The 13281-nt window shown below is 36.0% G+C and overlaps 1 protein-coding gene across 1 annotated transcript; it reads left to right on the top strand.

Annotated features, from left to right (window-relative positions):
* Positions 1-80: 80 nt before the first annotated feature.
* On the top strand, positions 81-10966 carry LOC134244266 (uncharacterized). Its single transcript, XM_062726525.1, has 8 exons — positions 81-169; positions 2507-3123; positions 3451-3621; positions 4046-5365; positions 5653-5850; positions 6348-6420; positions 8334-8536; positions 8938-10966. The coding sequence occupies exons 2-8, from the start codon at positions 2517-2519 to the stop codon at positions 10623-10625; spliced, it is 4260 nt and encodes a 1419-aa protein (XP_062582509.1). The 5' UTR covers positions 81-169; positions 2507-2516; the 3' UTR covers positions 10626-10966.
* The last annotated feature ends 2315 nt before the right edge of the window (positions 10967-13281 follow it).

Here is a 13281-nt window from a genome sequence, read left to right as displayed (position 1 = left end):
TATATTTAGTATAACAATTTACGTATACTCGGAAATATTGGTACTCTTCATGAAACTCAGAATTTAGGATCATAAAGTCATTTCCTGTGCAATTTTTGCAGATTTTTCTTACAAAACATTTCAAACGATGTGAAATAGAGACAAATGCAATGTGAAGGCAAAAGATTTAGTAAGTTTATGCTGTCTACCATGTTCCTTGGTTTATAATTACATGAGCTATTTTTGAAATTTAAGATGCATAGCTGTGTACATGCAGTGGTAACAGGTCCAGCATAATCTCATTATACAGGTTATAGGTTAGGACCACTCGCCCAGATGGGATTTTATTGTTTGTTTGGGATTTATTTTGGCAATAGATATCGTAGATAGAACGTTCTATCATTAAAATGATATTATCCTGCGGACCCGGTTTTAACGATAGAATTCGTTCAGTGTATTCGTAATGTAGCAAAAGAAACACGGGCGATAACTCGTACTCAGTGCATTTACTACGAGCAATCCAGAGAGTTCGGATGTAAACTTGGCAGGTAAATTTTAAGCAAGAGAAAAACATTGAGAAAATTAATTGGATTTTCATCTTTACATGGATTATTTTTGGGGATAAAAGGCATATATGCAATCTCAAAAAGGTTTGTTTTGATTAATTTGGTAGTCATTTCCAGTGCAAATCCTTTTATATTCGTCAAAATCATTACAGAGCGGATCCGCACTGATTTGCTACATTGCAAATATATTAGACGTATTCTAACTGTAGTGAGGGCTTGTTCCGAGACACAGTTAGATAATTCTAAGTATAAATATCGTAAATCTGCATCACTTAAAAAGGAATAATATGTTGACGGTGCGAGCGCAATCTCTTCTGTTAATTTACTTTAGATCGGGCTCGTCAAACCGCACGTGACATTTGGTGTGTCTATAGACTCTGACATCACATGACATCCTATGTAAGTTGCAATACCAAGAAAAAACCTGAATAGTGCTGAAAGTTAAGGAAGAACGTTTCATTTACTATTTATCTTCAATATGTATCCATTAAATCAAGGCTAGTAAACTTTTTGTTGAACATTTGTTGTTATTCTCGCAAGAACCTAGCGAAAACAAGTGATGCATTGTGGGTCCAAATTACTGTGTAAAAAAATTCTATCGAATGAATGTGCAGAAGTCCGAATTTTCTCTTCACACAGGCGTTGCTTTAAGAGCTCGCAGTGATTAGCGTCACTTCGTGACGCTCGCTGCGCTTGCTATTAACTTTTGACAAGTTTTGTGCAATCCTATTTGTTAGATTGATCCCCAAGAAGTAAAGGAATTTCTGAGGGATATAAATGGAATAGTGCATAATGAAAAAAGTGCTTACTATAATTCCACAAAAATCAGGTAGATACAATAGATGAAGTAAAATGGTTGGTTTTGAAGCATTCTTGAATTTGACTGTTGCAGTATCTTTGGCATTTGATTATAGATTTTCAGCATGCAAAAAATGGCGTCATAAACGCATTTGTTTACAAAAAGTGTGGAGTTTCCTGAAAGTGACAGAGTTAGGGGGTTGGTGACACATATTGCAATACAGTTAGCTCGTACATCAAACTGCATGTGACATTTGATGCATCTAGACTCTGACATCACATGGTGTCATACGTAAGTTGCATTACCAAACCGAAGCCTGGGCAGTGATGATTTTAAAGGGGATAGTTTTATTGACAATATATTAACAATGCACAGCCTTGCTGCGCTCGCTTTTAAAGTGTTGTGCTTCACCATTAGACGGTGCACATACATCAGACTCTGACAACTATTTTGGCATTGTACATCCAAATCATAACAGGTTTTAACATGTTAAAAGGTAGAGTGCATATCTGAATATCAGCAAGTAACAATATCACACTGTACTGGTTAGTAAACAAGATGCTACTAGGTAAACCCTCCACTGTGCATGTTGTCTCCAACATGAATATATATGTATCTCTTTGAGAATCCACCAAATTCTCATAGTATTGAATTTGTAAGTAAATTAAATATTTATGCACCCCTTTGAAGAAGGGAGGGCATACTGCTTTGCTGCTGTCTGTCTGTCCACTATCAGTTTATGTTCATTTTCTTTGCAGAGGATGCGAATGTTGAAATGAAATTTGGTATACAGATCATAAGAATTTTTAGGTCAAGTTCTGTTTTGAATACAATATTGAGCTATTTTGGACTGAGTTATGCCCCTTGGACTTAGAAAAATTCCAATTATTTGCAGTTTCCATTAATTTTCTTTGCAGAGGTTCCACATATTGAAATGAAATTTGGTATACATTTATTTAATCATAAGAATGTGTAGGTCAAGTTCTGTTTTGGGTACATTTCGAGCCACTTTGGACAGAGTAATGCACCTTACACATAGAAAAATTCCAATTATTTATAGGGAGCATAAGTGTTTTATGAACATCTCTTGTTAAATTAGATGTTGTAAGTTCATCACAAATTTTATTTTATTTGTTATCATGTTTATTGTTTATTTTTGTAGTGTAAAGAGAATGGAGTACAACCCAGTAATACTTGATCTTCACATATGTGGAGCCTGCAGAAAAGAATTTAATGCATACGAAAAATTCATCAAACATAAAGAAGAATGTGTTGTTTTGGCAGAGCTAAAAAAACAAAGAACATTGTCAATAAAACCAACTCAGACACCATCAATTCAACATACTCTTGCTGCTGAAAGTAAAAATGAAATCCCAAGAGAATGTTTACAAACAGAAAGTACTGGAAATGTATTGTTAAAACCACCAGTGGAATCATTTGTATATCACCAAAATCAGCTGCCTACAAGTGTGACTTCAACAATAAATACTTCCTTACAGTCTCAAGCATCTGTCAGTAACGTCCAGGTACCTGTGCAATCAGGTCCACCAGTTTTAAGGGGAAATTATATTGTAACATCAGGAAGCAACAATGTTGATACTCCACAACATATCATAGGTGAATCCATTCTTCATTCCCAGTCTGTACAAAAGCCACGGCATTCAGACAGTGCTCTTAACATTGACATTTTAGCAAAGCTACAGAATGAACCAATCAGCAGTGGGAATCTGGTGACCACACCTGTGGGACATGAGTATGCTAGGCAGTCTGTGGAGGGGGGTAAGTGTAAGGGCCGTGGGCTGTCAATAGTCGACCAGTTAGTGTCAGAGATGAAAATACTTGAAATAAAAAGAAAGGCAGTTGAACTTCAGTATCTTAAACATCAGTTTGATGGAGAATACCATGGATTTGTTGAAGTTTTTTGAAGTCCCAGCCACTCATTCTTTAAGCATTTTACCGGATATCTCTAAGTTTCTTCTTGGTCCAACCGAGTTTGAGATGACATTGTTTGAATGTACCACATGAATATCAATATTGTTTCATTTGAATAAACCATGAACCTAAAAGCAGTAGGCTAGAATGTTAATTTTTTCTTTATAACAACAGGTGAAGAGACAAATAGTGCTCAGCCAGTGTGTCAGATTGTAACGACAGAAAATGAGAGGTACCTGGTCATCTCCAACACTGGCCAGGGAGATATCTGTATCCCCATCACCACCGACATCTCAGACGTCCTGACAATGCTTCAGTATTCCAACAAGGACTCCACCAATCAGGGTAACCATTCTGTACCTTCATAGTATACTTCTGTATGCTAGACAATTTGTCCCTAAGACAACTCACTACCAGTCAAAGACAACTCATCCCTATTTAGAACAACTTGTTTTTGTGATTCCTTCATACATATAATACATGTTTTATGTATTTTGATAAATAAATTATCCCTACCCCAAAGCATTTTTTTGTGAAGAAACGACTTCTGAAAAGTATTTTATTATGTATTTTCTTACTTTTACCAATACTCAATGATATTTTATATCTATTCTAATAATAAATTGTTTGTTATTTCTACTTTGAATCAAAATATTTTTTGACTTTTCAAAGTATTTATTAAAGTATTTGTAAGGTACAATTAAGTAAAACTTAAATTAAGATATGCTAACATTAATTATTAATACAGATTTTCTTTTATAATGTTTAGGAACATCTTTAATGACAAGTCCTCAGAAAGATACACATGGCACAAAGGAAAGACATTCTACAAATCTAGGGGAACAGTCTTTGTGTCATACTGCCCTGCAGAACACCACGCCTCACTTACCTCAAGACTCTACCATAGGCTCAACAAATTATGGACCTTTAACTTCCATACTTGGTCAGACATTGCCAAAACAAGACATAAAATCTCACCATGAGCTAGTGAGAAACACAGAAAAGGTTCAGAGTTCATCACAACCAACCATACAGATGCAGTTGGACCATAATGCATCATTCTCACTCCTGTCTCCCTCTCAAGTGAATTCCAACATCCTCTCTGATCCTTCCCATAATTCCACCCAATCCCAGCATCACTTGCCTCAAGAATCTGTTCAGATTTCAACTGTTGGACTTTCAAATCAACCTCTTCTAAATGAAACTACTGCAGTGACTTTACCACCTTCGGAAGTCAGTTTAAATACAGATCCTTTAGCCACTGATTCTTTCACTCCACTGGCTGTCAATACAGACATTCACAATGTCCAAAAGCTCCCAGACATCCAGCTAACTCCGAACACTGTTCTTACGTCACTAGGCAATTTAAGTAAATATTCCAATGCTGAAAGTGTAGAAGGTATAGGGATACACAGTCTAGATAGCATGTCAAAAGATGCTGATGGACAAGGAAATGACATCATGACCGAGGGATCAGTTCAAAACCTGGAAATGAATAGTGTGGTGTATATGGGAGACAACAGCTTCTCCGTGCATTTCAATACCCTCAACAAGTCTGCTGAAGGCAACCTGTCCACAGAAACTCTCCACCATGATCCACAACTTAGTCACATGGTGGAAAGTGGAGTGACCACAACTTGTCAGACATTGGATGGAGGAGTCAACATGGGGATGAGAAATGGACTTAACATGGAAAACCAGGTGGAAAGTGGAGAAAGCATGCAGGAACAAGTGGAAGGTGGAATAAGAACAAGGAAACAAATGGCTGAAGGTGGCACAAACATAAAGAGCCAGATGCTGGGAGGTGGAGTTAACATGGGGAATCCAGTAATGGATGGTGGAGTGGGGAATCCGATGTTGGAGAATGGAATAAGTCTGATGGATGAGGACGAGGTACAGGAAAGTCAGGTAGTGGAGGAGCTCCACCAGGCTTATCTCAGGACACAACAGAACAAAGGGAAACAACTCAGTCAGCAGCAGTCAGCCAAACAGACAGACAGCACACTGGAGAAGACACAAACAGACAGGTCAACTAAAAAGAACAGACAGACAGACAGGGCACTGGAAAATAAACAGAAGAATTATCGTAGTAAGGATATTGTCAAATTTTCTCTGAAATGTACTTCAAGCACAGTCACTTGTTTCTGTAACAATGTTTTTAACCCATAGTACATTGTATATGAACTAAAAAAATATATCAGAAATGATTGCTTGTGATTTCAAGGTAAAGTTTTACTTATATTATTATAAGTATTTCTTTTGACTTACAAAGAGATTAAAACAAAGTTAATATAAATATATCTATTGCTTACTAGGAAGTTTGATTTAAAAAAAATCATATCATAAGGCTTTGGAATACTTGTTTTTCTATAACAGAGAAGAAATACAACTGCAGTATCCCAGGGTGCACCTTTGTGTCTGCGTACATGAAGGATTTGGAACGTCACCTACGTGTCCACACAGGCGAGAGGCCGTACAGCTGCGAACACTGTAACAAAAGATTCAGTCGAATGGACAAGCTCCGCCTCCATGTCAGGGGCCACACAGGGGAAAAACCATTCAAGTGTGACATCTGTAAGTAATATAATCCTACATATCTGGGGCCACAAGGGGAAAAAAAACATTTAAGTGTGACATCTGTAAGTAATACATGTATAACCTTTCATATCTGGGGCTACATGGGGGAAAACCATTCAAGTGTGACATCTGTAAGTAATATAACCCTCCATGTCAGGGGTCACATAGGGGTAAAACCATTCAAGTGTGACACCTGTAAGTAATATAACTCATCACATCAGGGGTCACACAGGGGTAAAACCATTCTAGTATGAAATCTGAAAGTTATATCAGGGGCCACACAAGGGGAAACTATTCAAATGTGATATGTGTACTTTCATGTCAGTGGCCAAAGAGGGTAAAATCATTCAAGAGTGAAATCTCTGAGTAATGTTTACTTACCTGTTAGGGATGACACAGGGAGAAAACCATTATGGTGTGAAATTTGTTAACTGATGACTATTTCCTGATTAATGTCTAACTTCACCTATTTACTGGTTCTCTGATTTTGATAGGTAACTATAGAGCAGTGGACAATGGCAGTATAAAGAAACACATGGCCATACACAGTGACGACAAGCCTATCAAGTACGAGTCACCGTTCTCATTCCATTACTGTAAACCCACAGCTGTATCTCCACACCTGCTTTTCATCTTAATTAAATTACTGGAGTACTGTAAAGCACAAAAACTATTTTAACTTAATACCGTATAGCGGGTTTTCTTGGCGGGTGTAAAATTTGGCGTTTTGTGTGCTCAGAGGTATTCCAATAATTTTGGCATAATTCATTTTAGCAGACACAGGATTTCAGCTCTTTGCAGATGTACACCATGATGTGTATTTACTATTTTAGGGATTAAAAATTTAGCAGACTACCATCAAAATGCCAAAATAAGCCAAAATTAGCACCTCGCTAAAATAACCTGCTATATGGTAACCCAAGAGGCAAAGACAATGTGCTTACTAAAATTTGATTCTTGCATATATATACATCTAAGTAATCTTTAAGATTATATTGAGCAAAAACCACACTTTGTGAAAGTTTGTCTCACTAATAAAGATTGAATGATTATCTCATGAAAATAAGGTGTCCCTAAAACTGAGTGGCCTAGAGTATAAACATGCAATTACATATAATCTTTGAACTCAAACTTTTCTTTATTTTCAAGATGTTTAAGCTTATACCTTGTCCTTCATTGAAAAATAAGCAATTTTTCCATCTTTGCAAATCATGAAAGTTGTTTTATGATTTATAACCGAAATATAAATAGAACTAGATGAGATCTCGTTGCGAGCAACGAGTAGGTCTTCCGTCCGATTTTTCGATAAGATATGATTTTGACCATGATCTTAGTTAAATCATAATGATATCAAGGCTTCTCTCCTATATTAAATTCTTTTACTTTCTAAGTTATAAAATTATTAAATACATGTTGTTATCATAATGGATGAAAGTCTTTTGGCCCCTAAGGGCCCCGTATTTGAGGAGTCAGACCCTTACTTCCTTTCCAATGATTAAGTTTTTATTTTAAAGATTTTTTGTTCAACAACTATTAATATATTTCTTTTCGTTTTCACGCTATGAAGGAAAGAAAAGTTTAGGGGCCAATCCTTTATATCCTTAATGGGATGTTTTTGCATATATAGAATGGTTGTATAATGTTTAAAAGACAACACTGAGCATCTTTTACTCGATACCGCTTATCAAAATATTTCCCCTTTTGGAGATATAAAGAATCCAAGAATGAGAATTTTGGTCCCTTATGACTCCTTATTAGATAACATAATATCACAATTTTACAATGTATTGATGCAGATTGTAATGATAAACATTTTTCTTCAGTAATTCATAACAAAAATTGATAGATAAAAAGTTATAGATGAAAGTCTTTTGGCCCCTCTTTGCCCTTTATTTGAGGGGTCACACCCCTTTTATTCATATCAAATGAAAGAAAATGTAATTTTGCGCAACTTTTATTATATATCTCTTAACAAATTATTGACAGGTATAAAGATATCAGAGAAAACGTGTTAAATTTTGCGAGATATTTCCGAGCCTGTTTTTCAGCCCAGGCTAGCTTCAACGCCTTTTGTGCTGGAAAGATATAGACTCAAAAAGCAATTCACCAATCCTTCCTCTACCTTCACTGAAAATCTCAAGTCAATATCTCCATTCGTTTTTTAGTGATTGCCCGGACAACCTGACCCTCTGAAAATCAGTAAATCGTCCATATCTCACGACCGGAAGTGACGTCGTACGTATAAAAAAATTTCCAATAAGGTTCAGACCAATATCTATCAGATCTGAAAGTTTCGTGAAAATTGACGGAGCTGTTTCCGAGAACTCGCGTGCACAAAATCGGTAAGAAAAAAAAAGAATAATAATAATAGGGAAAAAGAAACCGAACGAAAACAATAAGGTCTTCCGTTGGAAACGGAAGACCTTAATAATTTGTCAAATGATATTTCATATTAATGAGATGTATGTTAATCATTGTAGATGCCAGACTTGTCCGTATTCTTGTCGTACCAGCAGTCAGTTAGTCGTCCATCTCCGCCGACATACCGGGGACACGCCTTTCTCCTGTCTATACTGTGACTCAAAGTTTAAAATCAAGTCTGACATGAAGCGACACATGCGTACCCACACTGGAGAAAAACCATTCAAATGTGAACAGTGTGATTTCAGCTGCTCGGCCAAAAGTAAGTTTAGTGAGCAATATGAACTTATCTGCTCAGCCAAAAGGAAGTCTAGTTTAGCAATGTGAATTCAGCTGCTCGGCCAAAATTAAGTCTAGTGTAGCAATGAGAATGCAAGTATGGAAAAGTGAATTAAGCTACCATTCCAAAAGTAAGTTTGGCATGGCAATGTGAATTCAGCTGCAAGTCAAGAAGTAGTATACAGGGAAACATGGTTACAACAAAGGGCCAAGGATGGATAATTTTGCCACATTATAAGCATAATTCATTATATCCATTAAATTTATGATTTAAAGCAAAGGGAAATGAAAATCACTTCGCGGTATTCATTATAAGGGTGTTTGCATGTTTTACTGTAAGTGAGATAGAATTTATAACAATCTTATGAAATTTTCTTTTGACAGGTAACCTAGTCAGTCATTACAATGTCCACCACTCCTCCTCAAAGAAAACTTGTGAACATTGTGATTTTTCTACTTCTTCTAAGAAATTATTTTTTGAACACCAGAAAACTCATACAACTCCAGATCCAGAAAATATCTGCAAAGTCTGTCAGTACGTCTGTTCAAACAAGCAAACCCTGAAAACTCACATGGCTAACGCTCATAACTACAAGCTCTATGTTTGTAAGGATTGTAACTTCAGCAGCAAAAGTATGACAAAAGCCAGGTATCATTTCAATAATTGTCGCTTACGTAAGAAATCCTTCAACTCTGATCAGAAAAGATCTAACAAACGTCGGACTCAGAAAAACGATGATCCACAGGGGAGGAAGTATGAGAAGAATTACAAATGTGACGTTTGTCAAGAAAGTTTTGTGAGAAAAGACTCCCTCAACTGTCATCTAAAACTTCACAGAGAGAGAACTCAGTCGACCTTGTCAACGGCGCTGACTGTGCTGGAACTACAACAACCCGTTATAAATAAAACAGCCGTTCCGCGGGATCATAACTACATGGAAGTAGTCAATATCTCTTCCTCCTTTGGAAGCCGAAAGGATGATCACAACTACGAAAAAGAAGATAGCATTTTCTCATCTTTTAGAAATCGAAGAGGGGAAAGCTCATCAGAAAGCAAAAGAAGTAATGGCAGAATTAATGGAAAATCCAGTCGATCTGAATCTCAGCACAGACAGAAATTGACAAAACCAAGCAGCACTGGAGTAACAGGACTGGAAAACTTTGAAAAGTGTAAACCAAGCACAAACACTGCTTTGTCTACATCAAGGATTCCAAACCAGAGCTTGTTTGGTCAGTCTGAGAATCCCAGAAATGTCAATCAGTCCCAGGAAACATCAGATCCGTACCTAACAAGGGCTTCAGAGGCTTTATCTACAGCAGTGCTCAGTTCTAATGAGGCTAGCGAACAAAGTTACAATGTCAATCCAAATCAGGCGGCTGAACTAGCTACCACTACCATTACAAGCTGTGATCCACAAATACAGAATCCTAACATCCAAGTCATTCAGAACATAACGGTGCCAGTGATTCAGTTAGATAATGGACAGTTAGTGGCCATGCAGCAGTTAGGGAATGCCGCGGACCAGGTTTTCTCTCTGACCCCAGTAGCGGTCAATCAGTTAGTGGGTAATTCTGAGACTACTGGTCAAAGTGGTGTCAGCTGTAACATATCTGCTGATGGACTGGTTCAGATATTTTCACCAGATTCTAATTCTTATATCTCAATTCTGCCGCAGTCAGTAATTCAACAAAACCCAAAACAGGCCACTGAAACATTGACTCTAGGTTCTGTACCTCACTTGTCTGAAAACCAAGATCTTGGTTTACAAGGAAACATAGCCCAGTCCATTGTACCGGGGTCACATCAGACATCCCTACATCAAACAAAAGTCCAGTCCACTCCCAGCATACTGACCGACCTCAATACAATGGCTAGTGTCACGGAATCGGCCATATCCTCGGCATACAAACACAAGGCTACCTTAAGGAGCCAGCATTCCTGTGAACAGGAGGACAGTTCTCAGATAGACGTACAGAGCATAGAACTCGATGAGACAAGTTATGATTTTAACCTTCAGGATAGCGATCTGGTTTCCAAGGAGACCATACAGGGTCGACAGCTTGATCTATGAACACTTTATTGTTGTTTAATCTTTATGTGTGATAATTATCTACTTGTTATTTTCAAAAATACATCATGTGTTATTTCTGTAAATGACTGTTGTAAAATTTTATTGATAGCGAGGTGTTGATTCTGCTTATAGATTTGTGCTGCCAATTACATGTACATGTAATTATTTATTTTATCTTACACATGCTGCATGCATGAATTATATATTATGGAATTTTTGAGAATTGAAAGTGACAGACATACACATTGGTCAGTGTGTATCCAGTCTTCTTCATAAACACAATACACCTACAATGTTATTTCAGAATAAGGTATCATTTTTAAACATCTGTCGGAATATAAATAGGGTTGGTCTTGAGATTAAACTTTATGATGAATTTAATCTCGTACCAACCCGTATTTATAGACCGTTAGATGTTTTAAAATGATACCTTATTACTTATTATTACTTATTTATTTATTATTTATTTACATTTGTGACTTAGTCATACTTTGTATTTGTCTGATTGTGACTTTTAACATGTGAAAAACCTTATTTTTCAAACCCAGCAGCATGTATGTAATCCACTGAATGCGCATCGACCAATTGTGACGTCACTGAGAAATTATGTCGAACGTTTAACCATACAGTATTTATACAGTTATAGATAAGCATTGCTTTCAGTAGTGTTATATAAAGGAAAACTTTTGCAAATGTAAATATACATCAATAGCCATTTTTTAAAAGCCTGATTTGTTAGATATGTTATAGACAGATGTATATTGCATATAGAAAGAACTTAATTGAAAAGAAAGCTTTTAATCCACGTTAAAGTTTAATGTGGAATCTCACAGTACAAGGTATGATGAATTTAACTTTTCCTGTTCTGTTAAAGAATTTAGTTTTTTTTAACATATATTTTAGAAAAATTGATGGATTTTTTAATTCGTATTTTTTTGGGGTCAAAATATACAATAAATTTTGATCTTGGTCATAATTTTTAGTGCTTGAAGAAGACAATCTACATGTGATGTAGTTCAGTAAATACACATCTTGAAATGAAGTCATAGTTATTACAATAGAATATTTTTATTTTTGATGGCAGTTGTCTTTCTTCCGATAGAATTGACCTGGGATTCCGTTATTATACCCACAATTACCCTGATTTTTAGTATAGCAAATGTACTTAATTTGAATGAGTTTTGTTTTGAAACAATTATTTAAAATAAAGAGCTCTATTCCCAAAAGATCTAATTAAGTAGGAGAATTTTCAGGAAAAGAAGATATCATTTTCCTCAAAGGGTCTATGACTCTTACAAATCTGTCATAATGACTGCGTTTTCCTCATACTCAATGTATTTATTACCTTAATATCCCAACATTGCATCCAGATTGCTAAAACTTGAAACTTCAAATCAATATTTATTTTTCAACCAGTACAATGATTTATCAAGTCTTTTTTTTTTTTTTTTGCTTTTTTCTTTTATTCAAGACAGCACTCAGTTGATTTTGAATTGCTTTTAATATGTAGCTCACAAATGAACTGAAAGCCGAAGTGAGCTAATGTGATCATCCATTGTCTGTTGTACATCCTTCTGTCTGTAAACTTATCCCATTTTCAACTTCTTTTCAAGAACCATTTTTAATCAAAATTGGTAAAAAGCATTAGTAGGTGAAAGGGAGTTTAGATTACTAAAATGAAGGACCAAGCCCCCTTCTAAGGGGAGATAATCAGGAAAAGAGTGGGGTCATTATAAAATCTTCTTCTCAAGAACCACTGGGCCAGAAAAGCTGAAATTTGTGTGGAAGTATCCTGGGGTAGTGTAGATTATAAATTGTCCACATCATGAACCTGTGAGTAGGGCAGGGCAACAATAGGGAATCAAGGTTTTAGATTGAAATATGTCGAAAAAAAATTTCTCAAGAACCACTAGGGCAGAAAGGCTGAAAATTATGTGGAAGCATCCTGGGGAAATAAAGTATCTAAATAAATTGTTAAAAGCCTTACCCAATGGAGGTAGGGTGGGGCCAAAATAGGGAATCAAAGTTTTATATTTCATCAAAGTTTTACATTGAAATATAAAGGAAAAATATTTAAAAATCTTCTCTAGAACCACTTGGCTAGAAAAACTGAAATATTTAGGGAAAATATTTATAAATTTTCTTTTCATGGACCACTTGGCCAGAAAAGCTGAAACTTTTGTGGAAGTTGTTCAAATCATGACCCCCGGGGGTAGGGTGGGCCACAATAGGTACTAGTATTACAAGGGGGGAATTAGGTGAAGAACTGTATGGCCAAAGTGTTACTCAGGTGAATGTTGTGGCCCATATGCCTCTCTTTTTATGTGTGTGTAATATAACAAGCTGTGACTTTACAATAATTAGATGATTCAGTAATCCAGGAAACTAATCAGCACCTGTACTGATAATGAAGACTGGGATGGTAAAAAATTCCACATTTTCACCGAGAACATATTGAATCTGATTTTCTAATTATAAAATATTATTTGATGTAGCAAAACATTGTAAAAAGTGTGTATTTATGGCACACAAAAAAGATAAGTGTTTCTTGATATACTTCTAAGTATATATTTATAAATATCCTTGATCTCTTTAAATATTCTTTTACTACTTCCAAATCAAAATTAACTGTATGTTCAAGGCAATGTACTAAGTG

This window comes from Saccostrea cucullata, unplaced genomic scaffold (assembly GCF_032062105.1).
Source record: "Saccostrea cucullata isolate Sc308-1 unplaced genomic scaffold, CSIRO_AGI_Scuc_v1 ctg277, whole genome shotgun sequence".
NCBI classification, from domain to species: domain Eukaryota; kingdom Metazoa; phylum Mollusca; class Bivalvia; order Ostreida; family Ostreidae; genus Saccostrea; species Saccostrea cuccullata.
This window is presented reverse-complemented; position numbering and strand designations above follow the sequence as displayed.

What these genes read in the sequence shown, in the direction of transcription:
- LOC134244266 (XM_062726525.1), top strand. Translation starts at nt 2,517, where the DNA reads ATGGAGTACAACCCAGTAATACTTGATCTTCACATATGTGGAGCCTGC. An exon ending in AGTGACGACAAGCCTATCAA is followed by an intron (nt 6,421 to 8,333) that starts GTACGAGTCACC and finishes TAATCATTGTAG; the next exon opens with ATGCCAGACTTGTCCGTATT. An exon ending in TTTCAGCTGCTCGGCCAAAA is followed by an intron (nt 8,537 to 8,937) that starts GTAAGTTTAGTG and finishes TTCTTTTGACAG; the next exon opens with GTAACCTAGTCAGTCATTAC.